At 43.9% G+C, this 27,559-nt stretch overlaps 1 protein-coding gene across 1 annotated transcript in view; it reads left to right on the top strand.

Moving 5' to 3' along the window:
- LOC126536290 (oxysterol-binding protein-related protein 1-like) overlaps positions 1–27,559 on the top strand; it is a 132,757-nt gene that overhangs the window by 24,924 nt on the left and 80,274 nt on the right. Inside the window, exons 12-13 of the mRNA XM_050183192.3 lie at positions 2,030–2,242; positions 7,894–8,065. Of these exons, the coding sequence (XP_050039149.2) occupies positions 2,030–2,242; positions 7,894–8,065 (385 nt within the window). The remainder of the gene's footprint in view (positions 1–2,029; positions 2,243–7,893; positions 8,066–27,559) is intronic.

Raw genomic sequence — 27,559 nt, 5'->3', positions numbered from 1 at the left:
AAGTTTCACTCACTTTCAGTGACCTGCTGCCCGGCTTGCTTGAACAGATGTTTGGAATGAACTTGCAATCATGGCATTGTATTCATCACCCGACGCATATCGTTGTTTGATCACACTCTGGAATCTATGAGGTGGACAATCCGAGGCAGGGTTGTTTCCTGTGTTAAGCCTATGTCAAAATTATGGCATTCGTAGTACGCAGTAAAGTAATGGCGAGCAGCTCCAAGTGATTTGAACGGTTCTGTCTCCCGACACCCAGATTTTCTGAAGACTGCAGAGATGTTTTGTTAGGATTGGCTCTCAGCAGCAAACAGCACATATACTGATAAGGTAGGTGAACTGTAAGGCGACTGGCCACGGCCATCTGGTGTCGAGGGAATGGGAAGTGTTGAGGTGCTCTTCTTATGGTCCCTAATTTTGCGCCACCTTCATTCTTGTTTTCATTTACATACATTGCTTCTGAGAGCTTTTTGCATCCTTGTCAATTTCCATTCAATAAAGTTTTACTCTCTCTCTAATCAATATGTGCCTATCGTAGGCATGCATACCTTGGAGAAGCAGCGACACAGATGAACTTGTGTGTTCACTTCGAAAATCCCTCAACATTGGCCATGAATGAAGCTAAGGCCTCCCAAAAATTCTAGAATCTTACTAGATACATTGGCCCGCCACCTTGCCTCTCTTGAAATGGACTCTCCTAATTGTCTGCTCGCTCTATTCATCCCCACTGGCCAATGCATCCTCAGCAAGGGATGCGAAATGTCTGAGTAAAATTCCATAATGTTCGCTATTGTAAGTACTGTCATTACTGGAAATAGGCACTTTTTTGCTCCACACTCTGTGCTTTCTCCTGTTCTGTTCCTTCTTCATTGCAACTCCCCCTTGCTGGCCAATGTTCAGGTGTCTTCCATCACCAGTGTGGCCAGCAAAATTCTTTCTTTGATTAACCACAAATGTAGTGGCTTTTTCCACAATCGCACATGCACTTTTGCCTATTTGGTCTTGGTGTGACGGCAAAGACATTTTGTGCATCTGCATGAGAGAAAGCATCACGCCCATAACCTCCCCCCCCCTCACCCTTCAAATCACCACTAGCCCTCAATGTGTTTTCACATTCAGCCTCTCTCTTTTATCCTTGTCACTCTGAGTTTCTACTCGGTGAGGAAAGGAGGAAGTGAGTTTGTGGGGGTGTCATCAGAAAATTTCAGGGAAGGGGCTTCGACCCCCTTCCTGGTTTTTTTTCTTCTCACTGTTCTGGCTGCCAGTTTAACCCCATATCGGCACCCCAGTTGCTGGTTTTCCTGTTCTCCTCTACTTCAGCACAAGTGTGCGTGCCTTTCAGTGCATGTCATTACAGCCAGAGTTACAAGAACCAAGGTTAGTTTGCAACTGCTTTGGAACACCACGGAAAAGGTGGCAACCCTAGTGGCAACCAAAAGTTTGTACACCATGCAGCACTCTGTTCAGTTTTGCAGATGCAGCCAGCACGTACTATGAGTTAGTATGAGCAAGCACTCGGGAGTGAGTATGCTGAGCTATGGTTGCACGAGGTGTTGCCATTCTTTTGCCCATATGTCTCTTATGCAGTGTGTTTGTGTATAACTGCCTAAAGAGTTGACAAGTGCTTCAATAAAAATCATTCACAACGGCATCTCAAAGGAGGCGGCTCTCAATAGTTCGGAGCTGGAAGACCAGCTCTGGGTCATCCAACAAGCCAAAGAGGCCGCCCGAGTCCAAGGACATCGAGCCACCACCTAAGTCCATCACAACCAAAATTGCCGGACCATTCTTTTTAGTAAAGTTTATTTTCTTCACAACGGCATAAACTGAGCATCATTAGTAAATTATAAGAACAAAGTTACAGTGCTAGGAAACACGAACTGCACGGAACATCCTTGTCTCCATTTTCCCTAGTGCTATATTTGATAATGCTGGTAACCAGCTAGCCCAGCTTTCAGCATTGGTCATTTGTGAACTTGAGGAGCCGCTATGACACTCCTTTTCTGCCATGTCTGCCTCTTCCTGTCAGACGGCACAGGCCCAGCAGCAGCTTCTGGAGCGGGGCGTGGATCGGGCGGGCTCGCTGCACGCCAACCTGGTTCCCCTGCTGGATGCCCACCGCCTGGGCATCATTGGCCCCTGCCAGGAGCTGCTGTCCCAGTGGCACGAGCTGCTGCTGCTGTCCCGTTCCGTGGCCAGCAGCCTTTCCAAGTGCACATTGCTCCTCAAGCAGCAGGAAGAGGTGAGCGCCATTCATTCTAATGCTCCCCTCTTCCTGCTGGTGGCTTCTTTCCGTGACACTGGTCACAAATTACTATAGTACTCTGTTTCATACATAGCAGGCAAGGCTATGAAGTCTGGACAGACTTCTCTCAGTTCCCGCATTGGCGACCAAAAAATAGTGTGTCACATATTAAAGAAAGATATAGGTATGCATCATGCATTTTTTCGGTAACATAAGGGAGGGAACACTATTCTTGCTGTTTCTTTCTTCAATATTTTAATGTATTCTTTTAATTCTTGCAACTTTTGTTCTAGGGTGGACAAGAGCCAAGAAGGTTGGTATTATTGCATCTCTTGAATCTTGCAGAAACCGCTGATACCTGGTCTAATAAAATCTGCAGTACTGACATTTCAAAAAAATATATTTGAAAATTAGGTAAATGTGCATAAAACCTGAACCACATAGAATTGGAACCAAATGAGATCAACAAAAGTAGAGCTCGTATTCGTTATAAACACATAAAATTGTGTATAGTATCTGCCAGTTCTGAGCACCATAACTCAAAGATTTTTTAAAATTTTGGGTTGAAACCTTCCCTTCCCCTTCTTGGACTTTTATGTCACAAAGTACCATGTTCACGTTATTGTGCAAGTCAAACCCTCTAAATGGCGTGTCAGGGGAGAGAAACAAGGGGGTGGGCCCTTGGGCGGATTCTACGACAAAAAAAAGTTTATTAATTGCTGGACCGCTCGTTCCAACTTTTGCCAACCTCCTCGCTAGTGCTGCTGTTGTCATCACTGCTGTAGTCCTACAGCAGGTCGTCGTCCAGTGAAAGGTCGCACTTCACTAATGGTCGCACCATGACATCATGTGGGACAGCCACCTATGCAGAAAGCACCCAACTGCATACTTCCTTCAGGGAGGCTCTTTTCACACGCACTGTTAGTGTAAGTTTGCGGCCTTCCACCACCAGCCACTGGTAGTACTGAAGAGTAAAAACGTCAGACTTCCAGCCCTCCTAACGTTGCCGTGAACGAGCGCCAAAGACTTATCAGACATGGAGCATTCATGACAATTGACGAAGCACAACAATAAAACGTGGCCAGTAGTCAGGTTAAACGTGTCAAACAAAGAGCCTAAGAGTGAGCGTGAGTGGTGTCAACTCTTCTGTCAACTATCAAAAACTCCCCGGAAGTGCTACCATTCAGAGTGTCAGTGCCGCCACGATTGGAACAGCGACCCTTTGATCAACTATCAACACTCCCGTGAGTACCGGGTGCACTGTAAATGTCTAGAAAAAAATGTGATAAATATTTTTAACAAACACATAGAATAAACTAATGCTAAGGTAGAGCTGTAGAGCAAACAAAATTGTAACCACGTCGCAGCATCCCTCATTTCTTGTTTGTCTCGCTTTTATTGAATAGCAATACCATGCTTTGGTTTTGTTTGTAAATCAACCCTTCCCCCCATTTACAAGTTAAAAAAAAGTAGCTGAGCTTACGGTCGTGTAAGTATGGTATGATGTACTCATTAGACAGAAAGTGTCACAGATCTGGACCTATTTACCACCAAACGAGCAGAGTTGCAAGTCTCTGCAGTCAGCATCCGCAGCGCACCGCTTGCGCTTGCAATAAAAACAAGTAACTTGTGATTTTATATAACCTTGTGTCCACAAGTTGTAGATGTAATACCATACAGAGTTATTCTGTAGAAAATGTTGTAGATAAAAAACAATGCTGTGAAACTCTCAGAATGAGTCTTCTATGACTGCACTACCTGCGTAGCTTTCGCAGCGTTGCCTGCTAAGTATGAAACAGAGTACAGGACTGTTGAATATTCAAGGTTCTGAGTACTATTTGAACAAGGTCACTCTGAAGTGCAGTGAGGACATTTTTGATGCTGGGAAAACACAGCCGAAGGCATGGTAGGGCACCAAGCACCTTTCAGTTGGTCACAGCCACGTCAAGCAATAGGCCAACGATGTGTGTCCACATTTCAAGATGGCAGGAAACATAACTATGTGTTGTTACAGGAAAAGCATTGGCTATGTTGTTAAGCAAGATGGTTATGACGTGGTTTTACAACTGAACAGTTGTGAATATAAAAAACTTGCAACAATTATAGGATAGGTAGTGAGGACTAGAACGAAGCAGACAAAAATAGGCAGCTAAAATACAAATAAAAATATGTCATTATGAAAATACGGCAGTAATCCTGCTGTAATTTTTACAGGGTCGGGGATGTCAAAAACTGAGTCACTTAAGTATCCTTACATGATTTTAATGCAAAAGCATTAGGACTTGTCTGTTATCACTTCAAATTAAACCTCCACCTTAATCCACCTTGCTCTAATTTGTGCCAACCTTAATTTATTTATTACACCTCAAAGGCCCCAGAGAAGAGGTATTGCATGAGGAATGGGCCAAGTTTGACAAAACAGCGATTCGAGAACAGCTGTGAATTGATGTGCGTCGTAGTGGTGCGTAGCGTATGCAGGCAGACCATTCCAGTCCCTTGCAGTTAAAAAAATAAATAAATAGCGTAGATGGGATGTAGTCTGTGCAGGGGGTGGATACACAGCTTCTTTGTGGTTAATGCAGCTGGACTGGCGATGAGCTGGTAATATAGCTGAAATTTGAAGTTGCGAATGATAGAATTTATGAAAAAGACAGTCTGAAAATATGACGTCACGATTCTAGATTAGCAAGACCGGCACGGCTTTTTAGTTCAGAAACACTTGCATGATACAAATATTCAGAGTAAATAAACCAGGCTGCACAGTTTTGAACTGATTCAAGTGTATTAGATAGGTTATGTTGATAAGGATCCCAGACAGAGCATGCATAATCTAACTTAGGACGGACATATGTATGCGATGTGAGCTAGTATTCTTCGTAGTGAAATATTTTGCGTGCACAATTGACAAGGACACAGTGAAGGGGTAGACACGAGCCCAAATATCTCGCCGAACTAACTCTCCCAACTATCAGTTCTGCTAGTATTCTTGCTGATGGGGGAGCGAGTCTTAGGTTCCAGCATAAAAAACCAAGAGCTCAATTCGTGGCATTGGTTATGTTAAAGACATGATGTGATCAAGTTAGGGTAGCTGAAAAGGTAATTTCGAGGTATTCATATGATTCAACAGATGGTATTTCAGAACCGTATACTATGGTATACTATGGTGTATCTCCCTGGTTAGTGATGCTGTCTGCGATGGAAAGAAACTAGCAAGGTTTTTTAGTATTTAATGTCATCAGCCATTCGTTACACCATAATTCAATGCATTTGAACTTATCTTGAAGCAAGTCCATTTACTCCATGAAGCAAATCCACTTTAATCCACCTTAATTTGCCTTGCTCTCATTTGTACCAACTTTAATCTACTTTAATCCACCTTAATCCAATTTTGGGAGTGAGCGACGACGTCTGTCTGATGCTTTGTCTGTTCATCGTGTGATTTCGCAGTGCAAGCTGCAGCAGGTCTAGCGCTGGGAATGTGATGTCATCACTTGGTCATGGGTTTTCTTGCCATCGTATGTTTAAGAGGAAGCTTTAGCTTGGGGGCTCCTATCTAAATACAGTCGCCGACCGATTTTCCGGACTCCGAAAATTCGGACATGCCCGATTATTCGGTCAGCCTCGCGGCACCGCCATTCTCCCCATAGACCATAATGTATAACAACTGCCGAAAGTTCGGACACCTTGCAACCTCTCGTCTGATTTTTCGGACACTCCTTGAGCCAACTCGGTCGAGAGCACCATGCACCGACTCTGACCGGTGCATGGTTCGACTTGCTGAACGCCATTTTTGTTTTGAACGGAGCTTCCTTGCTGCCCCACGAAGTGGCGCTACTGGAAATCCCCGCTCATCATCATCGTTTCTGCCTGGTTAGATAGAGTGGCTCTGCAGCAGTTCCGGTTTCAGCTTAGTAAGCCACGTCAAGACAATCCAGCAGCTGATTTGTTTCTTCGCTGACGCTGCGAGCAGGCCGCGTTTTTCGTTTCTGCGACTGGTGTCGGCACGGTGGTGTTTGCTTTGCGTGCTGTGTCGAGGTTTCGGTGAGCCAATGCGGCATACGTAAACATCGCATCAAAGGTCTAATGGCGCCGACAGTGCCCGCGCAGACTGCGCTGGGGAATGCCGGCAAGCGGGTGCCGGGAGCCCTAAAAGACTTGTCGCCTTCCGATGTGCTCCCTACTGACGCGGAAAATGTTCTGCCGAGACCTGCGCAGTGGTTGCATTGCGATTCCGGACACCGTCTCATTTGACAGTTTCATAGGTGCTGACACTGCTGTATTGACATGCGCAGAACTCGACGACGGCAAGATCATTCGTCAGGTTTCTGCTGCACCGCCGGACGATGACTCCGAGTCGGAAGATGACGCACCATGTGCTACGCTGCCGTCGCATGCAAAGCGTGTACAAGCAGTGACTGTGCTTTCAGCCGCTAATAGTGACCGTACGACCCTCTCCGAGATTCAGGCTTATCTGATTGCGCGTAAACGGAACAGCGTGCAACGGCGCATTCACGATTTCTTCCAAGCCTACTGCCGAGCCCGAATAAGTGCGTGGAAATAAAGGATTTTTTTTTTTTTCTTAATCTGCTTTTTCGGACACCTGTTTATTCGGACATTTTCGCAGTCCCCGTGAGGTCCGAATAAACGGTCGGCGACTGTACATGGGAAAGGAGAAATAGTTTTTCTCGACGACTACTGCATGAAGTGCTTGTTGCATTTAAAAGAAAAAGTTAAAATCTATAGTGACTGTGGGTAGTAATATTTTTATTTGGGCCATCAATCTTTTAATAAAAATTGTTAAATATCGCAAGTTTTCAGAAAACAAAACTATCAAGTTTACAACTCTGTAGATCAGCAATGAAAAATTATAATTCTGTAAATTGCATAAATTACATAATAGTACATCTAGAGTGGACAAAATTGATGTATTACACATGGCTCTCAAATTTATTACTATCATGTGAATAGGACTTTTGCAAAACCCTTGTAGACAATGTAACAAATTCGTGTGACACAAAAACTGACATTTAAAATTTGTCTGCTTTGAATGCTCTAATGGATGCAGTTTACAGAACTGCTATACATATTCTAGGTGAAGAGCTATGAATTTGTAAACTTCCTGCTTCTATCTTTTTAAGCTTACCAATTTTTGAAAATTTCTTCTAAAAATTTCAGGTCTAAATCGAAATTCTGCTTCCACAAGTCACTAGAATTTAATGTTCTCTTGCAAATGCAACAAATTTCTTTAAAATCGGCCCAGTTGTTATCTCAAAAATGCATTTCTGCGTTTTACATGCACTATTTGAGTAGGCAGCATCAGAGTTGGGCCTGAGATAAAGCTTCTGCTTAACGCCAGATGCTCGCCACATTTTCCGCTTCATGGGGCGTATAAGGCTTTTGCCTTAATATTGTCAGGTAGATTGTTCGACAGTTCACTTGGGAGGGCTGAAGAATTAAACGCTTTCGTGTGCCCAAAACTGCACTTGAAACTACGATGGTCGTGCAAGCAGCGTGAAGTATGAGGTGGATGGGAGGAACTACGAAAATCACGCTGCATACAACTGTGAAAACCATGCAGTTTGTTACAGTGTACTTGTGTTAACGAAGAATGTGTAGCTCAAGTTCTGGTGTCTCTCTTCTGCATGCAGTCCAGGGCAGCTGAGCTGGCACGAGAACGAGAGCGATCACGGGTCCTGCAGGAAAGCCTCAGCGTCCTTGCAAGAGAGCACCACCAGTTGGAGTGCACTCTAAGCAATCCACGCCTCAACCACATCCCAGAAAACGAATCTGAAGAGGAATTCTTTGATGCCTTTGAAGGGGGTGAGTGGGAGAGTCTCCTATGCATGTGCACCCAACTTGGCATGGTAAGGTTGTCAATAAGTGTTGCTCATGTCTACTGTCAGGTTTGGCTCGTGTTTCAGCATTGGTATACAAACCTACCAGCACTTCTGCATTTTTCGTGAAGTTTACACATTTGGTTCTCGTTCTACAGTTTTAAAGAGGTTGAAATGTTGCGTCAAACGTTATGAAAAATAAATTGTTTGCAAAAAACTCTTGCTTATCTGTCTTCAACCGTACTGTTGGAAGTCTGAAGGTGAAAAACAGCAGAGGGGTACAGTAGACCTCCACTGATACCTTCCTCGTTCGTGCATTTTCCCAGGTACAAACGCTGACTTTCGTTAGGTCACCCCTGATGGGACCGACGAAATTGGTCAAATTATTTAGCGGTTCGAATTAAAAAAGAGGCAGGAAGAACAACAAAACACACCGCTGACTAATTTGGCAGTTTTTGCCCCAATTCTAACACATGGCTTCAAGTACAGCTCCGGCCACTTATAACATAACTGCTTACAGCGCAGGACTGGATATAATGTGGTCTCTTCTGACTCTTGTTTATCTTCCCATGGAACTCAATGTATATATGCACACCGTTTATAGTGCAGCTGTGTGAGATGAAATACTGGTTATAATGTGGTTGTTGGGAAATCCTGCAGACAAGTGAGGCAGTGAGCGCGCTTCTCAACGAGGTGCGCCGGCAGATGGGAGAGTGAGGAGGGCAATGCGAAGGAGGAGAAGGAGACGCAGGGCGAGTGAACCTACAAGGAACGGAGAGGGGAAAATACATGGCAGCAGTGTGCTGGCTCAGCAGGCTTGCAGGGGTTGCTTAGTCGACAGAACCTTTTGCTCCGGCCACTGGTCAGTGGCGCGCGGTCTGCACCAAACGCTTGTGCATTGTCGCTCTTTGGCTCCAGTTCGGCTACGGAAAGCAGATGCAGTTTGAACGTCTGAATTATTGTACAGGCTGTAAAAATTTATTTCGACGGTAAAGTTAATTTGTTATTTTTTACAATTCCAGCACCGGGGAAAAATCGGTTGAGGCCATGAGTACGTCTCGCGTTCACCTGTCGCATTGCACGTGCACATTGTCACAAAGTGCAGGTATCGTGCATGCGAGCTTGACTTCATAACGTTGTCAGTTTAAGCTGCGTCTTCTGTTCTGTTCGGAATGTTGTCCTCACACAACCTTTCACCATTCCTATACCAGTATGCACACATAAAAACAATTACTATACGCGTTCACAGTAGTTGCCGGTAAATCACCTGTGAACCCTACTTCATGCGTGCTGCAATCAGCCCAGCCTGTGCGCATATCTCTTGTCAGATCAATGTGTATTCATCTATGGGTACAAACATTTATCAAGCGCAAGCTTCCCACGACAGCATGCTGCCCAACACTCCCGCCGGCTAGGCCTAACCAGAGTCGTCTCTTCGGGAGTCGGTGGCCAGAGTTGTGATTTGGTCCACAGTCAATGAAATGCTTCGCAGTGGCTGTATGGCACTTGGAAAACGGAAGAATCACCTCGTCAACGAAAATAAGGGCACATCCCAGTCATAGACTTCAATTCCCGGACAAATGCGGCTACTTAGTCTACATTTCTTGCGCATGCAGCCTTTGCAAAATGTTGCTTGGTTACGATGCAGTACTACTTATAGTGTGGAAAATTGCAAATCTAGTGATTTGCATTGTAAGCAGTCTATGCAGTAGTTCAAACACATTTATGGATTTAAACTAGAAAACTAACGTAAAGAATACATGGCAGCTTCTTGTCACAGTCCCCGGCGCACAAGACATGAATACAGACAAAGACACACAAAGCACATTATAACACTACCAAGCTGTACACAAGTCCACATCAAATCTACATAAACCCGGGTAGCTGGTTACACTTCAAGTGTGGTTTCTCCCCTTCCCTCTAATATATTTCACTAGTTCAACCACACTGTTCTCATTTCTCGCTAAGTGTCCTAATAAGTCAAGTGTGATGGGGCGCTTGTGTTTTGGTGTAGTCCTTTCATATAGACCGGTGGACTACTGGCATTTCTGCTGAGGGTTTTTCTCCATAGAGTAGACCTGGCTTGTTGAACATTGCCGCCGGTGAGTGCAAGATTGTCGCCATAGCTTAGGATGGGGCCGTTGTCCTTGGACCGAGTGTTTGCCGGAGGCTACGGGCACAGCCGCGAGGCATGGAGGATCAAGCCAAACTGTTGCAATGCCACTGGTGTCCTCCTCCTGCTCAGGTCTTCGGCGCCCACGCCACCAGTTCACCGCCTTCCTGCAGTATCCTTGAGCACCTCTCTCGCTTCTTCTAGTGGTATACCGCCACTCAACACTTCGCTCCTTCCAGGCCATGTCTGCCTTCCTCCTCTTTTTTCTTGTCTTCCTTCTTCTTTTTCCCTCTGGAGGTGCGCACTGTCTTCTCTTCTTTTTGAGGTAACTGCCGAGCTGTCTACACTACTTTTGTGTATTTTTCACTTTGTGCTGCTATATATACTTTGTCTTCTACTTCAGCTCGTGACACACCTTAACAAAGTAAGAATTAAACACACACCTGATTCTTTAACAAGAAAAACATAGTATTTATCTGATTCTGGCAATAAAGAAAAGATAAAATCAGTTAATTTTACCTTCACAGAATGGAAATTTATTTGCTTAATGTTCATCATCATCACTCTCGGAGTGTTGTCTATGAAGAACCACAACAAGCTGCAGAAGAGTACGCATTTGGGCTGGTTGGTTCATGATTACGAGCAATAAAAAACAGCGCTAAACGACAAGATGAGTGAAGGGACACAGACAACAGCGCTGACTAACAACCAAAGTGTCTTTATTCTTTCAGTCAGCATATATATGCTCCGCCGCTATCTCAAACCACAGAATCAATAGAATTGTATTTCTCTCCTTCCGAAGGAGATTGCCTTCCTATCGCATTAATTGCAATCCCCCTGCACATGCACAATTCTGTTGATTCTGTGGCTTGAGATAGCGGCAGAGCATATATATGCTGACTGAAAGAATAAAGACACTTTGGTTGTTAGTCAGCGCTGTTGTCCGTGTCCCTTCACTCGTCCTGTCGTTTAGCGCTGTTTTTTATTGCTCACAACAAGCTGTCCTCCATAGGGTCCACAGCACGTTTGATATTCTGCATTTGTAACAAAACTCCACAACAAACCCAAATGAGATGGTGGTCCATGCCTAGACCACCCATTTCGGTAGTTCGTCCTGCAACACATATAATTCTCCAGACGCCTAGAACATGTGATGTGACTTATTGCTACTGTGTTAATGTGTGTAATAACCTATCATTTGAATGTGCTTGTATGTTGGACTGGAAGTGGCTCAAAATCATTGTCATGCTATGCGAGAACTAGGTCTTTCACCATCCATGGTCACCATCCTGTGATGGCAATGATGCTGGCTAGGCCGGCTCTGACATTAGCTGTTGCGAATCCCATGAACGCTCTTTTGGTTTCGTGTCAGATTGGTTCACCCAAGCAATTTTCGAACAAGTTTTCCTGAAAAAAAAAATCCCGCATTAAAATTGGTTGAATATCGTAATAATTGATTGTGAGCTACTGTTCTCGCTTTAAAATCTTCCTAGGGCAGGCCAAAATAGGCATTTTCGATGAGATGGCGTGCGCTCGACGCATTCACTGTACTCTAAGCGCTGCCAAGATGGATGCTGCCATTATTGGAGTCACCCCTGCGGTTGCCATTGAGGTCAGGCAAGTTTGTGGCAACCAGCCGGAATGCTAATTTCAGGATTAAAATAACGAATGCCAACTGGGACTTTCTGTTGGAAGCTAACTGAAAAAAAATGAATTAACCTGTATTGAAATAACAGAAGTCTACTGTATAACATTGTTGAATCCTGGTCCCAGCAAAGGGCTCAAGAACACCTATGTATTAGAATCCCCTTTGATATGTCACCATTCCCGCAACATTCCCACATGATGCATTGTGTCTTTGGCATATATAATTATAAAACATATCAAGTGTTCCATGTATAACTTTAAAAAAATCTAAAAGAAAATTATCAACTGCGCTAGACATCCTAGCTATGCACTTCTGACCACCAATGCATGCTTTCGATGCACCACGGTTTCGGTGAAAATTTTTGAAATTTTGGACACCTTACACCACACCATTTGATATTCGAAATCTGCGTTGACCGCTTGCCAATTTGGCCAGAATTCGAAGAAGTAATGGCAATAGTATATTAATTTTAATATGTTGCTGTATGGTCGTCAGCCATGTTGCCGGCGCCTCCTCAAAACTGAAACAAGTGATGCCTTGTTGATCCAGTAGGCTCCGACCACACGCAAACTACAAATCGGGCCAAGCCAAGCAGCTAAGTGTGGAAGGCTGCATCTGCTGCATCACATCAACTACATTTGCTGCTTGTTGGAAGAGTCCCGTGCATCTAGCGTTTGTTCATTTACCTGTTAAATAGCTACACGGTTTTGGGTGACTTCTTCAGGCAGTTTCAAGGGGTGCCAACTCCGCTGTCCATGTCTGTACCAAGGAGGACAGTGATTAAGGTGTGGGGAGACTTTGAAAGGCAGTCCGGAAGAATAGCAATCAGAGGAGTCATGAACATGGTTGTGCTTTTTAAATTCTCCATATGGTATTAGTTATAGCTGTGCTGTCTATAAATGTCGAAATCTTAATAAAAAAGCTTTTCAGGTTAAATTTTTTTTTAATCACAAATGTGCCATTTTTCTTTTTATGAACTAATACTGTATTTACTTGCATAATGATTGCACTCGCTTAATGATTGCACCCCTGAATTTTTTTGTCAAAATTCGATTTTTTTTCTGTCCTGTGTAATGATGTCACCCCAAACTTGTCGCAGCGATATATCGTGTGCCAAGTCTAGCTAATGATGATCACGCTTACCATCTGTAGAATGCTACTTGAACGACTCTTCAAGGCATACCAAGCAGTCTGCACGCACCAAACATTCTTAAAGGGCCCTTCACCAGGCCCCATAGCAAATCTTGGTCATTCGCTGGAAGTTGTTACATGTCCTCTAGGGAGTGTTCTGTGGCAAAATTTTTCAAATTGGCTCATTAATAGCCAAAATAAAAATATTTCAGTGTCGCAGACACGCTTTTAGTAGGCGGGCTCCACTGCCAAGCAAGATGCTCTCTGCACTTGCCCTGTCTAGCCTCCGCAAGCGAAATTCCTTCCCTGCATTCTCTCATACTGGACCTCGAGGATTGCGTGATGCATATGTCACAGGCCCCACCTTCATTTTTTTTTCGGCGCTGCGCACAATTTTGCACACTGTGCACAAGGACACATGACTAGCGACATAATTCAATGCTACACGAATACTGAGGCAGAACAAGCAGATCGCAGAGCATGATCACGTGCTGGAACACAGTAGAAAACGGCATAGTTTTGGTACGGGCACACGTGACTGCACGACTGTGGGAACAAGCAGACGAAGCGGAAGTACATCTCTCTTGCTTCTGTGCAAAGTAAAACAAAAAATACGCAGACATTCTGTTTGTGCATTTTATTATTTCTCTGAACTTCAATTCGCAGTTAAAGCAACAGATCACACAAATAACAGATGTTGCCTTAAATAATTCTCGAAGTCACGTGTCACCACGAGCGACGTCACACTGCGGACACGAGTACATGGGTGCAGAGACACCAGTAGGTCACCATCCAGTTTGGAGCGCAGTCGCCGTGAGGGAAAAAGAAAATGGTGTTCGAATTGAAATTTTATACCTTTCTGCGGTGCGTAGCGATGTAATTCATTACAAACACGATCGTTAGCGCACATTGTATGCTCTGTACGTGTTAGCTCAAAACGGCCAGACCTGGTAAGGGGCCCTTTAAGCAGATGCCCCATTTCATTCCTTTCATCACTTTCCGCACTTCCATGAAAAAAAAATCTACAACCAAACTTGCCTTGGCTTTATTATTTATAGGCTTTATAATGGTTGTGGTCAACAACAACAACAAAAAAGGTGCCTTTTATTTCCTCTTGTCTGTACTCGTGGGCATGCGACAAATCGCGAGCAGCAACGATAGTAGCCACGTTTACACTGATACATTAGAAGTGTACCCTATTCATACGCCGACGCTTGTAACACAGCTAAGATATTCACCCACCCTTAGCGGAAACGTGCCGTATTAGGATAGTAGCGAAGGCAAATGCCTCAGTTTTCGCAGCATGCCCACCATGTGTTTCTAAGTCACTGGCAGCTAAGTGCACCCATCTCTCTTTCTGTCCCCTCAAAGTGGACATGGCTACGTTATTGCCGCAAACTTGCCGATATTAAAAATGTTATTCATTACTGATACGGAAGAAGCTGTTTCAATGCATGTAATTTACTCGGGAAAAGAAAAAAAAGAATTGCATTCGGCGCATTCGGCTTGCTCCGCCGGCCGCCATTTTTGTTTTGGCGTCCCGCACTGTTACAGCAGCAGCCGCCTGTTTGTTGACCTGTTGTCATCCCGCAGCAAATGCAGGATAAAAAAAAGAAATTTGTGTTCTTTTCGCGGAAAATTTAACCCGCGCAATGATTGCGCCCCTGAATTTGCATCAATTTTTTAAACAATAAAGTGCAATCATTATGCAAGTAAATACAGTAGTCTAACGGTTCCCCAAGTTTGCGAAAAGGACAGTACTATGCTACGCATTTGGAACTAGGGTTATGCAGATACCTAAAGAAATTAGGGCAAGGAAGACTTTTTTTTTCTCCTTTGTCATATTGTGACTACCACTATTTATTTATTTATTTATTTATTTATTTATTTATTTATTTATTTATTTATTTATTTATTATACCCTCAGGGCCAAAGGCATTACAGAGGGGAGTGGGTAATATAGGTTGCAAAGACAATCAATACAATACAGTGAAATTTGTTAGAACATAATTTCAACATTCTCCAAAATAAGCAAAGGTTGTTAGTGCATCGCAAAATCGTTAATTATCTTCAATGGCTGCAATATCGGGAGGGAGGCGGTTCCATTCGACAGAGGTCCGGGGAAGGTAAGATTGAAAAAAAAAGTTTTAGTATTGCATTTTTTTTATGCCAACCTTGTGCCAATGATCAATGCGACGGGAAATGTGTTAAGGTGGTGAAATAAAATCGTCGTGTAGCGTGACATGATGATATACCTTGTGGAATAGAGTGAGGCGACTGATTTACCGGCGAGATTCTAAAGGCGGGAGTAATACTTGCGGTACGGTTGTAATTTGAAAAGATGAAGCGAACGGAGTTATTTTGTATAAGTTCGAGAGAAGATACAAGATTTTCATGCCCAGGTTCCCATATAGATAATGCGTATTCAAGTTTAGGTCGTATTAGTGATTTATAAAATAGGAGCTTTAAGGACGATGAAGCAGCAGAGAAGTTGCGGCGTAAATACTCTAACATGCGATTAGCATTATTGGTAACGTATTCAGTATGGACATTCCACGTTAAGCTTCGTGATATATGTACGGCTAGATATTTATTTATTAATCAAGAGGAATGCTATTAAAACAATAAGAAGGCGAAGTGTTAGAGCAGCGAGAAACATGTATTAGCTTAAATTTGTTAATATTTAATTCCATATTCCAAGTTTTGCACCAGTTAAGACCAAATTAATATCGGTCTGGAGAGTATTAATGTCGTTGATGTTACGTATTTCTCGGAAAATTACACAGTCGTCAGCAAAAAGGTGGCTGGCAGAAGATAGGGTGGATGGAAGGCATTAATATAAATTAAAAATAGAAGTGGTTCGAGGACGGATCCTTGTGGTACACCAGATAGCACGTTAGTAAGCGGTGAGGTTGTGGCATTAGTGAAAACAAACTGCGAGTGGTTGAGAAGGAAAGATTGAATCCATCTCAAGACATGTGGATTAAGATGACTTAATTTATAAAGCAACAATTGATGGCACACTTTATCAAAAGCTTTCGAGAAGTCTAAAAAGGTGCAATCGGCGCAAGGTGACTTGTCAAGAATGCAATGTAATTTATCAGTGAATGACAGTAACTGTGTTTCACAGGAATATGTTTGATGGAAACCATGTTGCACAGAGGCAAAAAAAGAGTTGTCATCAAGAAAGATGGCAATGTTTTTAAAAATTATGTTCTAGTAATTTGCAGCATGTGCTAGTGAGGGAAATGGGGCGATAATTTTGAGGCGAGTGCTTTTCACTGTTTTTCTAGTCGTTAGGGAGGCTTGATTAATCAAGTGACTGCTGAATTGAATTATAAGGGCAAGTATGTTTTAGGAATTTAGAACTAATTTCATCACACCCCGGAGATGAATCGTGTTTTAAAGACTCGATTAATTTAGCAACGCCAGGAGCATCCATAGTTACTGGTGACATAATGGAAAATCTGTGGTGCGGCATATCTGGAAGATCAACTGTTGTGCCCGAGGAAGAGCTTTCAATGAATGTTCTGTTCAGTGTGGTAGCACAAAGGTTATTTGGGATTATGTTGCCGGAGGTGTCTTGCAATGTAATTAAAGGTCGTGTGCAGGGTGTATAATGCACCAGAACTTTTTAACATTTGTTTTCAAAGTAGATGGTGAAGTAGAAGACAAAAAGTTGTTCTTTGCAAGTTTCAGGGTTTTCACGTATGTGTCGGAAGCAGTCTTGTATGTCGACCATCGCTCAATAGAAGGTGAAAGTTTGGCAGGACGGAACAAACGTTTCTTTTTGTTAGATAGTCCCCTGATGTATGAATTGTACCAGGGTGCTTGAGGGTTAGAGGTGACGACACGCTTAGGAATATGTTTGTCTGATAGTGGGTGTACCTTCGTTTTGAACAGTAGCCAATTTTCTTCGACAGAATGAGTATTGAAATTAACAAGAAAATGATCAATAAATGCAGATAGTTCATTATCAATAGCGGCAAAGTTTAGCCCGTTTGTAGTCTGGGATGCTCTTTTTTTATTTGTTTTAGGACGTGGTGTATTAATAACGAAATTGAGCAGAAGGTGATCACTGATACCTGGCAATTATGTTAGATCTGTAGCTAGCTCTGGATTTATGGTTAGGATTAAATCTAGAGTATTTGCAGTACTTGTTACAGTCCTAGTGGCTTGCGTTACCAACTGTGTTAGCGAAAACAATGTACATAGATCTAAGAAATCTTTAGCTTGTGACAAGGGCAGCGATGAATAAGGCGGATGAGCAGTCCACAAGATACTTGGAAAGTTAGTCTCCGAGTATAAAAAGTGGTGAGGTAGGATAGCGTGGTGCGAACTAAGTTTATAGCATCCTGGAGTAGTTCATTAGTAAATGTGGACGAATAGGATGGTGGGCGATAGCATACACCAATAATTATTTTCTGATGATCAATGACTACCAAGGCGAAAACTAGTTCCAACTCGCTGCAGATTTGAATGCATGTAGAAGGAATATCTTTTGAAATGGCAAGCAGAACACCACCGCCACATCTTGCCGTCCTATCGGAACGATACGTCAAGTAACGATGAGGGTCGTGAAAGATTTCAAAATCAGACATGTGGTTAGGAGCCAGGTTTCTGTTAGTGCAACAATGTGAGGTGTACATGTGTCAGTGGCGGAAGATAAGTTAGCATGCTTATTAAGAATGCTTCTGATGTTCGACATACATAAGAGATAACTTCCCATTGCCCCTCGCGATTCCCTACGATACAACTTCCGATGCAGAATCGGTATCTAATCCACTGGCTTTGCCACGTGTGACAATCCCATTGGCAGTGTCAGCGGTGACTGACCCCTGCACACCATGTTTGGCACATGTCACGACCTCGTCGGCAGTGCCGGTGATTGCATTGTACATAAAGCATTGGTTATTGAAGCATAGCTTGTTGTATCGTAGTTTAAAAGAGTGAAGGCCAGCGTGGGTTCTACCGAATTCAAACAGTTTTTTTTCGAGCCAAGTGTGTTGCAGACGAGAAATCTTCACGGATAGTGATGCCTTTCAACTTGAATTCATTACACAAGGAGAGTATCCTTTCTTTCATTTTTGAGTCAGTAAATTCGACTATGACAGAATGACACTTATCATGTGAAAAAATGCCCATGCAGCTTGGACGCTGGATAAAGCACCAGAGTACGAGTCAACGGCCTCAGTCAATGCTTCCAATAGTTTAGATTCGGTATCTGTCCAAGACTCTTTAGCATCTGATATACCCCGAAATATTAAGTTCTCACACCTTGATCTATCTTCAGCTTCATCAAGACGAAACTGCAGAGAATCATTTCGATTACGCTGCTCATCCATCGATTTCTTTAAGTATGAAAGTTCTTGACTAATGTCAAATTTTGTGGCATTTTCCTTGATTTCAACAAGCCTCTTGTGCATGCCAGCTAACTTTGATTCAATGTTCTTTTGACTATTTTTACTGGCTTTTATGTCCGCAGTTATTTCAGCCTGAACTTTCGAGCTTTGCAGCATACGAGAGTGTACTTCTTTCAGGAGATGAAACATAACCTTCATTTGATCAGATGGATCGTCTGGTAGGAAGTTCTCCACATCTAGGAGGGCCTTGGAGCAAGCAGTAGGACCCGGGGTCGACTCAATGTCACCCGAGCCTAATAGCAAGAGAACCAACGCAAAACAATCACAAGCAATATCACAGCAAACCTGTAGGCACAGGATCAGTAACAAACAGCGATCGTCGCTCCTTTTTGCGTGCAAAGAATACTGCATACACACCTGCACGCTGAGAAAACGAAGCATTGGAACCATGCCGTTGTCACTGCTCCCATGCCCACTGAAGGGAAAGCAGGCGCGTCGGCTTCATAAATCCGGTGCTGGTAATGATGGCATTGTCGACAACGCTGGACGGCTGTGGACAAGCCACTCCGTGAACGGGAAACCACGGCTGAACGTGCAGAAGCTGTCGGTGTAGGAAATTCCAGAAAGTTCAGCCGCCGGGCCAAGATCAATCAGCGAGCCACAGGGTGCCGCCGAGGATGACGTCACGATGAGCGACAGCACAGCCTGCACGGTGAAAAAAAACGAAGCATTGGAGCCATGCCGTTGTCACTGCTCCCATGCCCACTATGACATGCTTTTTATTTCTTTGCCAAACTCTCATTAGCTTGTGGCTATTCATTCTAGTTCTAAAGCTGTAAGAGGTGCTCACTCAGATGTTCATAAAATTTAATTGACATACACCCAGCAATTTTTTGTTTTTAGAAGAAGGTACAAAGGTGTCCTAAAATTGCAATCTCAGAAAAATGCGAATAATGTGGTGTCAAACTGCTTGATTTATCAAAACATCCCAGGATTATAGTGTTCGCTCCGACGCTCCGAAGAGTGTACACCACCATAAATGAACAAAAGAGGCGCAAAAAAGAGTTAGAGACCTACCTAATGACTAAAGATAGTTGCAAAACCAAAATCGAAACTTGTGTCGAGCACAAGTTGTTTTTATGTGATGAAAGCTTCATGTGAAATAGACTTGACAATGGGGCATGCCCACTTTTTAGTAAGCGCAGCTACACAAATGAATTAAATAAGTATATTATGAATGAATTTTGGGGTTTTACATGCCAAAACCACGATTTGATTATGAGGCATGCCATAGTGGGGGACTCCAGATTAATTTTGAACACTAGGGGATGTTGAACATGAACATGACCCCAATGCACGAGACTCGAGTGTCTTTGCATTTCGCCCCCATCGAAATGCGTCCATGGTGGCTGTAATTTGATCCCACAACCTCATGCTTAGCAGCACAACACCATAGCCGCTAAGCCACCGCGGCGAGTAAAATAAGTATTATAGAAGCGCATACACACGTGTTACAAATTTTGTGAAAGCTAGACATGCTTTATCAAAAGAAGGCAAAATAAGGAAATCAACATTTTTGACCAAACAAAGTTTCGCCCCACTTTAAGGGTTAGAAAAGCTCCGAACGATGACTGTTGCCAAGAATCTCACAATCATTCAGCTATCACAGCTTGGTCAACTCAGCTACAGTATCAAGAATGAATATTTGGTACATGCATTGACTGCACTTTTGTCTTACCTGTAGCGACAGTGTGAATGGCTGAAAGCCATTGCCATAATTTGAATACATTTATGTTTTATGTGCTGCACAGCGACTCTATATTTAGGCCCATATACAGCCATGTTCTATCAATACTTTCCACTTCATTGTCCCATTAAATACTCATAGGCACTTGCATGGTGCTCTTTGGCCAGACCTGGCCCTTGTGCCATTGAACATCACATATCATCATCGGCATGAATGGTGGAAATAGACTAGCCAGGCTGCAGGCAAGCATACACGCGCACATCAACTTGTTGACAAACTTCGGTCGTATTCTCGGGCGACCACTTCCAAAGATGCTTTCACTTTTGTAGCGCCGGATGCGTGGACCGGCCATCACTATTCCGGCACTGTGATTGATAAGACAGTGTGCTTGGCACTGCGCCAAGAATGTGGACGCTTGCAGACCGTGATGCAGCTGGCGCTAGTCATGCGAAGATAAAGGCATCCCCGGAAGTGTTCATCTGAGAATAAAACACACTGTTTTCAAACACTTGCAGAAAAATTTGGTCACTCATTCTCCGCCGAATCCCAATTATTCGGACATTTAGGCAGTCACCATTGAGTCAGCATTATCAGAAAGCAACTGTAAACTCTTTGGAGGCTGAGCCATGCGTAGCATCTTTGTTTTAGTGTTTAACAGCATGTTTTCATAATACATTTCTTGGGTATTGACGCTTTGTTCCTGTGGTCTTGTGGAAAACGTATTAGAGCAGGTTTACAACTGGAGTGCTTCATTTCATGCATAGTATGTAACGTGACTGCTCTTGCTGCTTGCATTTGCAACCAAAAAATAATGTGCTAAATATGAAAGAAACACATAAATGTGCATCGTGTATATTGATGCTGCACCAAAACAACTGCACCACGAAACATTTGGAGGGAAACTGCAGCAATTGCACTATTTGCTTAGCTTCCACAATGTTGCCTGCTAAGTATGAAATAGAGTATAGTGGTCCAGAAAACATATTGCAGAAAGCTTTTTTAAGAACCTTTCTAGATATCGAGTTTTTATTTATAAACTGACTCACTGTTAAACTTGCCAATAAATGTAATTGGATAGACCGATTTTAATGGCTGTAGCCATTCATACAATTATAAAAAAACATCTGCGCTGAAGTAATGCAATCTCTGCTGTTGGGATAGTTGGCACGGGATTAGAAAGGACGAACATTCCTTATCTCAATTAGCACCACTACCACTTTACAAAATCTGAGCTGAAATTAATGGCCCTCAAGTGTTGCTCAAACTTATTTCCTTATGTTTGCGAGTCTGCCCAATGAACTACGGCAGTGTATTTGTAAATAGTGGGAGCATGTTACCCAGCTTTGTGACGCTACTCAAAGGATGTCTGATGCTGTAAGCACTGCAACATTTTGGACATGAAAAGCATACACCGGGTTCCTCGTTAGATTAATGTTAAACGTGAGATGCTTGTTAGAGGGAGTGTCAGTGAATAAGTTGTCTCCGCACATCGTAAGTGGCATAAATATGTGGAAAGCTTGTGTACAAGCATTTATTGGAGGAAACATTGGTTTTCCTCGGTTATCATCATTTTATATTCTCTCTCAAAAGTGAATGTTTTTTTTTTCTTTTGTGAGCTCAATTTTGCCAGCAAATGTGGCAGTATTCGCGCAATTGGTGAATGTGCAATATTTCTTTCTTCTTTTGCCCAATAACATCTAAATATTCTCTAGAGATGTATCTGTTAACATTTGTAAAATCATCTTGCCACAACTGTCTCTTCTTCTGCGTGACTTTCTGTTCACATCAAGAAAGCTTCGAAAAGTTTTGTGCTTCGTGGGAAATGAAGGTCCATGTGGACCAACACGCTACTTGGTGAAACTTGTCATTCTTCTCTTTTTTCTTTTTCTTCATTAATGCGCATTTTAATAATGCATGAACATGGCAAACACTGTTTTCACGCTATGCATGAATGCTAATTAAAGACGAACAGCTTTCTGCAGAGGCTTGCATTCGAGAGCCAAGTAAAATAAACATAAATGCGCAGATTGTCGCGAAATGATGTATACTTCGTTTCCTGATCATGTGATTCTGGCTTGGAAGCCACAACTGGCGTGGGCTGTCGGGAATGCGGTCGTGCCAATGCACGTGCCCCTACGCAGACGCACTTGTTCGCGTCAGAGCGTATCGTTCGTACCTGTACGATGTATCGTTGCACGTGATAAGACAGTCAGTCTGTACGCCTGTGTAAATGCAAAGAGCATCATCGAGCCTTCGTGAGTTCCCCCGTGGTTCAGCTCTCGCATGTGATAAGGGAAATCGCATTCCAGGCTGTGCACTTATCATCCCATCCCGTAACAAAAATCTGACGGGCGGGCGGTATTGCCACACACAAGTAGCGCGGGAGTTTATCGCCGCCCTTCAGCTCCTCCGAGACCCAGCAGGAAGTTGCAATTATACTTCTGACGTGTTGAGCGCATTTTCATCGTGCGCTGGCGGCGTGCTGTTCTTTTGTGGTGTCTTTGTCTTGCGGCTAAAACAGGGCTGTCTCCCGTCGGTGGAGGGGGGCTCGTAGTGCGCGCGCCTGCGTGTGTGTGTGCGCGTCACTGAAGTGTTGAGTGGCAGGACTTGACAGTAAAAAAAAGGTCACAGAATATATATAGATTTTTACGTAGGTTTTGGCCGATTCCTGAACGAAACCCCTCCTTAAATAACGGAGCCCCCCCCCCCCCCCCGACTTTAAGCACTGCGGCTAAATCTTCGTGAGCTGTGTGTAGGCAGAAGAGCCGTATTTTTTGTAAGCAGCATTCACAAAAAAACATCGCATTCTTTCGTTGGTGACTGTATGTATACCTTCAGTTTAGTTTTACATCCGGCTGATTTGAAAATGATTACAATGCGTGCTTTGGTTGTATACATGGCGTCATAGAATGTCGCCACCAGCTTTGCTCTCCGGCTCTAAGTCCTTTCTTTTTTTTTTTCTCATATGTCTCCGTTATGCTAATATTATAGCGGTATAATTACTAGAATAGTAGTACATTATAGTAAGGGAATGTCTCACGTACGAGAACAACGGTACCGGTCTCACAGCTGCCATTCAGGAATTGCATGCATAAAATAACGATAATATTGATCTTCCGTCTTTCCTTTTGTCGGTTCGATCAATTTGAGGCATTTCTCGGTGATAATCGCCGCTCTTTGACATTTTCAGGAACCAACGCACCGATGTACAGGCGATTTTGAAGAATGAATAAGCAATTATTATTATTATTATTATTATTATTATTATTATTATTATTATTATTATTATTATTACATTAGAATGAACGTCGGGAAATCGTAAGCTCATTAAGCTAAATAATTAAGACACGCCACCGGCACAATCTGTGGCTTTCCCGCGATTGAGTCCGCTGTGAAATGATTAGCGCTTCCTGAGCACTAGCTTAATTCGGCAAACTGACTAACCGCCATCAGCCTATCAATGCATTGTGACTCGCGCTGTAGTGACACGCGCTATACTACCATACCGCCGACGGTATGGGGTGCGGAAAGAGCGAAAGGTGCGGAAGAGCGAAAGGCACGTTGAAAATCTGAAGTGAACACATGTATTCTACGTGAAGCACTAAATTGAAGAGGGCGTCATTTGTATAAGAAGAGAGACGAATACAGGAGAACAGCCGGTTGGAATCTGTTGTGGTTTATGCGTTTCTGGAAGCAGTCTCGGGAGTGCCGCTCGTCGCGTCGCGTTGTATACATGTGACGAAGGCGGGACCGTCGTCCCGCGCCTGTATTTTTGGCCTCGTTTCGCGCCACTAAATTTAATACACGCGTGCACGCGTATAGGTGACCTTAAGTGCAATATATTAAGCGCAAGTTGTGAATATATATATATATATATATATATATATATATATATATATATATATATATATATATAAATGTAGCAAAGCGCACACTGTTAACCGTCTTTTTGTCATTATACGCAGAACAACAGAGCTGAAAAAGGTTTGACACGCCAGGTCGCAGAAAAAAAAACTGAAAAGCGTGATCAACGCCGCCCAGGCTGACTCAACGGAAAGTACTGAAGTTAAGAAGAAAATATTGAAGGAGAGTTGGAAACAGTTGTTCCATACACAGCGTGGTCCGGCCGGAGAAATGCATGTCCGAATAAATTCATCCTGACTTGAGCAAGTTCGAGCTCTTTAAATAAAAACAAAAAATTAAAAAGGCTTATCCGAGCTGTAAGTCAGTGCAGCTCCCAATTAAGGCGGCTAACCTGGAGCGTGTAACACCAGTTACAACTATAGAACTACATAATATGTATATAGTGAATTGGCCAACCGTGATATCGTGCGCGTTATAAACGCATGAACGTAATTTCTTGGGCCAAACGCCGGGCGTCGCCCTCTGAGCGTGCTTTGCGAAAACAAAGACGCGCCTGCTTATCCTACTATCGGTGTCTGCGTGCCTTTGCCCCGCTTCACATTGAGCCAGAGTTAGCAGTGTCGCAATTTGCTCGAGCAACAGAGAAGACCTTCACCGACTTGGGACAGCGTCACATTTGACCTACCTCGTCAGCGTTGATTACCCATGGGATCAAGTACGCGGATATTTCTTCCCAAGAAATTAATTTTTTTATCGGAAAGGGTCGCTGAACGCAAATTTACCGACGAAGTCGTCGGCTGCGAGTCGAGAGAAGTGATAAGGGAAAGAGAGAGAAAAGGTAAACTTGACGCGAAAAGTTGTACACGGAGAAAAAACGGGGGTAAGCTCATTTGGAAGGATATATTCCTGAAAAAAGAAGTATAGAAGAAAAAACAAACCTGCGTGAATTTCAAGGTAGTAATAAAAAACCGAAAAAAGTTACGGTGACATTTGGACAAATAAAAACAGGCTTCTGAATCCTATTAAAGGGGCCCTCACCAGGCCCCATAGCAAATTTTCGTTATACTCAGGAAGTTGTTACGTGTCCTCTAGGGAGCGTTCTGCGGGAAAAAAATGTTCAAGTAGGCTCATTAATAGCCGAGATAGAAATATTTCAGTGCCGCAAACCCTTGATTTCAAGAGGCAGGTTTCACTGCCAAGCAAGACACTTTCTCCACTCGCCCCGTCTAGCCTCCGCAAACGAAATTGCTCCCCTGCTTTCTCTTATACCGGACCTCGAGGATTGCGTGACGCATACGTCACGGGCCCCGCCTTCTTTTTTTCTTTTCGGTGCTGCGCAGTCCCGCTGATGTCGTTGCGCGCGAGCTGTTTCGTGGTTTCGTCTGGTTTCGTGCAGCGCACGATTTGGCGCGCTGTGTACAAGGACACATGACTAGCAGTATAATTCAGTGCTACGCGAATACTGAGGCAGAACAAGCTGATCGCAGAGCATGGTCACGCGCTGAAGCACGGTAGAAAATGACAGTTTCGGTAACTGCGCACGTGACCGCATGACCGTGGGAACAAGCAGACGAAGCGGAAGTACATCTCTCTTGCTTCGGTGGGAAGTAAAACAAAAAGCACGCAGACATCCATTTGTGTGTTTTGTTATTTCTCTAAACTTCAATTCAAGCAACAGATCACACAAATAACAGATGGTGCCTTGAATAATTCTCGAAGTCACGTGTCACCACGAGCGACGTCACACTGCGGACTCGAGTACGTAGGCGCAGGGACGCGAGTACGTCATCCTCCGGCTTGGAGCGCGGCGGCTGTGACGAGAAGGAAAACTGGCGTTCGGTTTGAAATTTCATATCTTTCCGCGGCGCGTAGCGATGTAATACTTTGCAAGCACGATCGTTATCACGCAATGTATATGCTCTGCGCCTGCCAGCTCAATGGCCAGACCTGGTGAGGGGCCCTTTAAGGGAGAAATTGGGTGTAACCTGATTTTTTTAACCCGAATTTGTTCGGTGTGCAAAAATCGGGAACGATCGGGTTTTACCCGAAAGCGAAGTACCTTACATAAAAATTGCGACGTAACCTTCATAGCAAGGCCTTTCCATAGGGGAGAGAGAGAACCTCCTCATTGGACGATTGCGCGTGAGAACAAAGGCACTCACTGCGTCTTCTGTAGTTCTTTTACGGGTGGCTCAAGCGTAATTACTACAGTCCAGAGAACATTATGGCGATGCCCATGGAGCTCTCGTTGGAAGGTCTTAAGGCGCATTCACACAGGCGATTATTGACAGAGGCCGCGCGACCGATGGCGACTGGAGACCAAGGAACGACTCGCGTGGACCCGTCGATGTTCACACCGGCTTGCGCGACCTACCTGCGGCACATCGGAATTCCTCGTTATTGGCGCTCGCACCGCCGTTGCACGTAAAGTGTCGTTGTATGTATACAGGGTCCTGCATATTTCGCTTAACCTGTTCGAAATAAGAGATTTTGCGATTACCGCTGCACTGTTCTTGCTCAAAATTTGCAGAAAGATCACGTTATAGCGTCTACGTCGTTTAGTATAACACTTGTTAAGATATTACTTGCCCGTTTACATTGAGCGTCTGTCCTGTCACGTCTCCTTCACTTCTGCCGTTAAACTGCTCATACTTTTACGATATACCCACGTCATGTCTCTTCTGCGCGCGCCTCTTTTACGTGCTAGCGTGTAACTGACCAGCTCGTGAAATCAGCGGTGTTTGTCTGAAGCCGCGAAGCAAGTGAACGAGGAAGGCGCTTCGGCCTCCGTGCCGACTCCGGTTTGTCTTGCACATTTAATTAGCACTATGAGAAACGGCAACGCATAAATTTGAAGATAAGACTCGTTAACCGCCCTTCATACACTTTAATCTAACTCTTTGAACACAGTCTGACACACATATGCCTGGAATTGCGCTGCTGAAATGTTTACTATTCATAGATACGAAAAGTATTGTGGCGAACCAACCCCGCTTACTATTCAAGAATACGTTGAGCATGCATTGGGAGGTGGTTATTTGCGGCACTATATTTGCACTCTGTTTTGGGGGGTGCTCCCCCTTACCACCGTGCCTTACCCGTACGGGAAAGCCAACAGGTACTTCGAGCGCCACTTTCTCAAGCAACGCGCTCTGAACCTCGTGCAGCACCTGCCACCGCCTCTGGCCCTAGCTAGACTTTGATGTTTGAGCTTTGATGTTTTGATGCTCCCGCTTCGCCTTGGGTGCCCTGGAGGCGTTGCGCCAACCGCTTTGTTATAAACTTAGGTTCCGGCCTTGGGGTGTTCGTTTGCCGGATTTATTTTATTTTTTTTACTTCTGCATGCTAAATTATAACAAGGGACCAAATCGCACAGTATACATAAATTCATTCTCGCAGAACTTTAGAAGCGCGAAAGAAAGAAGATGCGCGCGCAGAGTGAAGACTGGCCCTTATGGAACGTATACTGAACCATTCTCGGTCATAGAGGCGCCCGCGTCTATTATACGGGCGGTATAGCATCCCTGTCACGCTGTCGCCTGTGGACGCCGACGTGCCCGGTGCTGCATGGTCGCGCAAAATCTCGCAGTGATCGTCCGAGAGTATACCACCCC

The sequence above is a fragment of the Dermacentor andersoni genome, chromosome 4 (assembly GCF_023375885.2).
Source record: "Dermacentor andersoni chromosome 4, qqDerAnde1_hic_scaffold, whole genome shotgun sequence".
NCBI classification, from domain to species: Eukaryota; Metazoa; Arthropoda; class Arachnida; order Ixodida; family Ixodidae; genus Dermacentor; species Dermacentor andersoni.
Note: the sequence above shows the minus strand (reverse complement) of the source record. Positions and strands in the feature narration are given on the sequence as shown.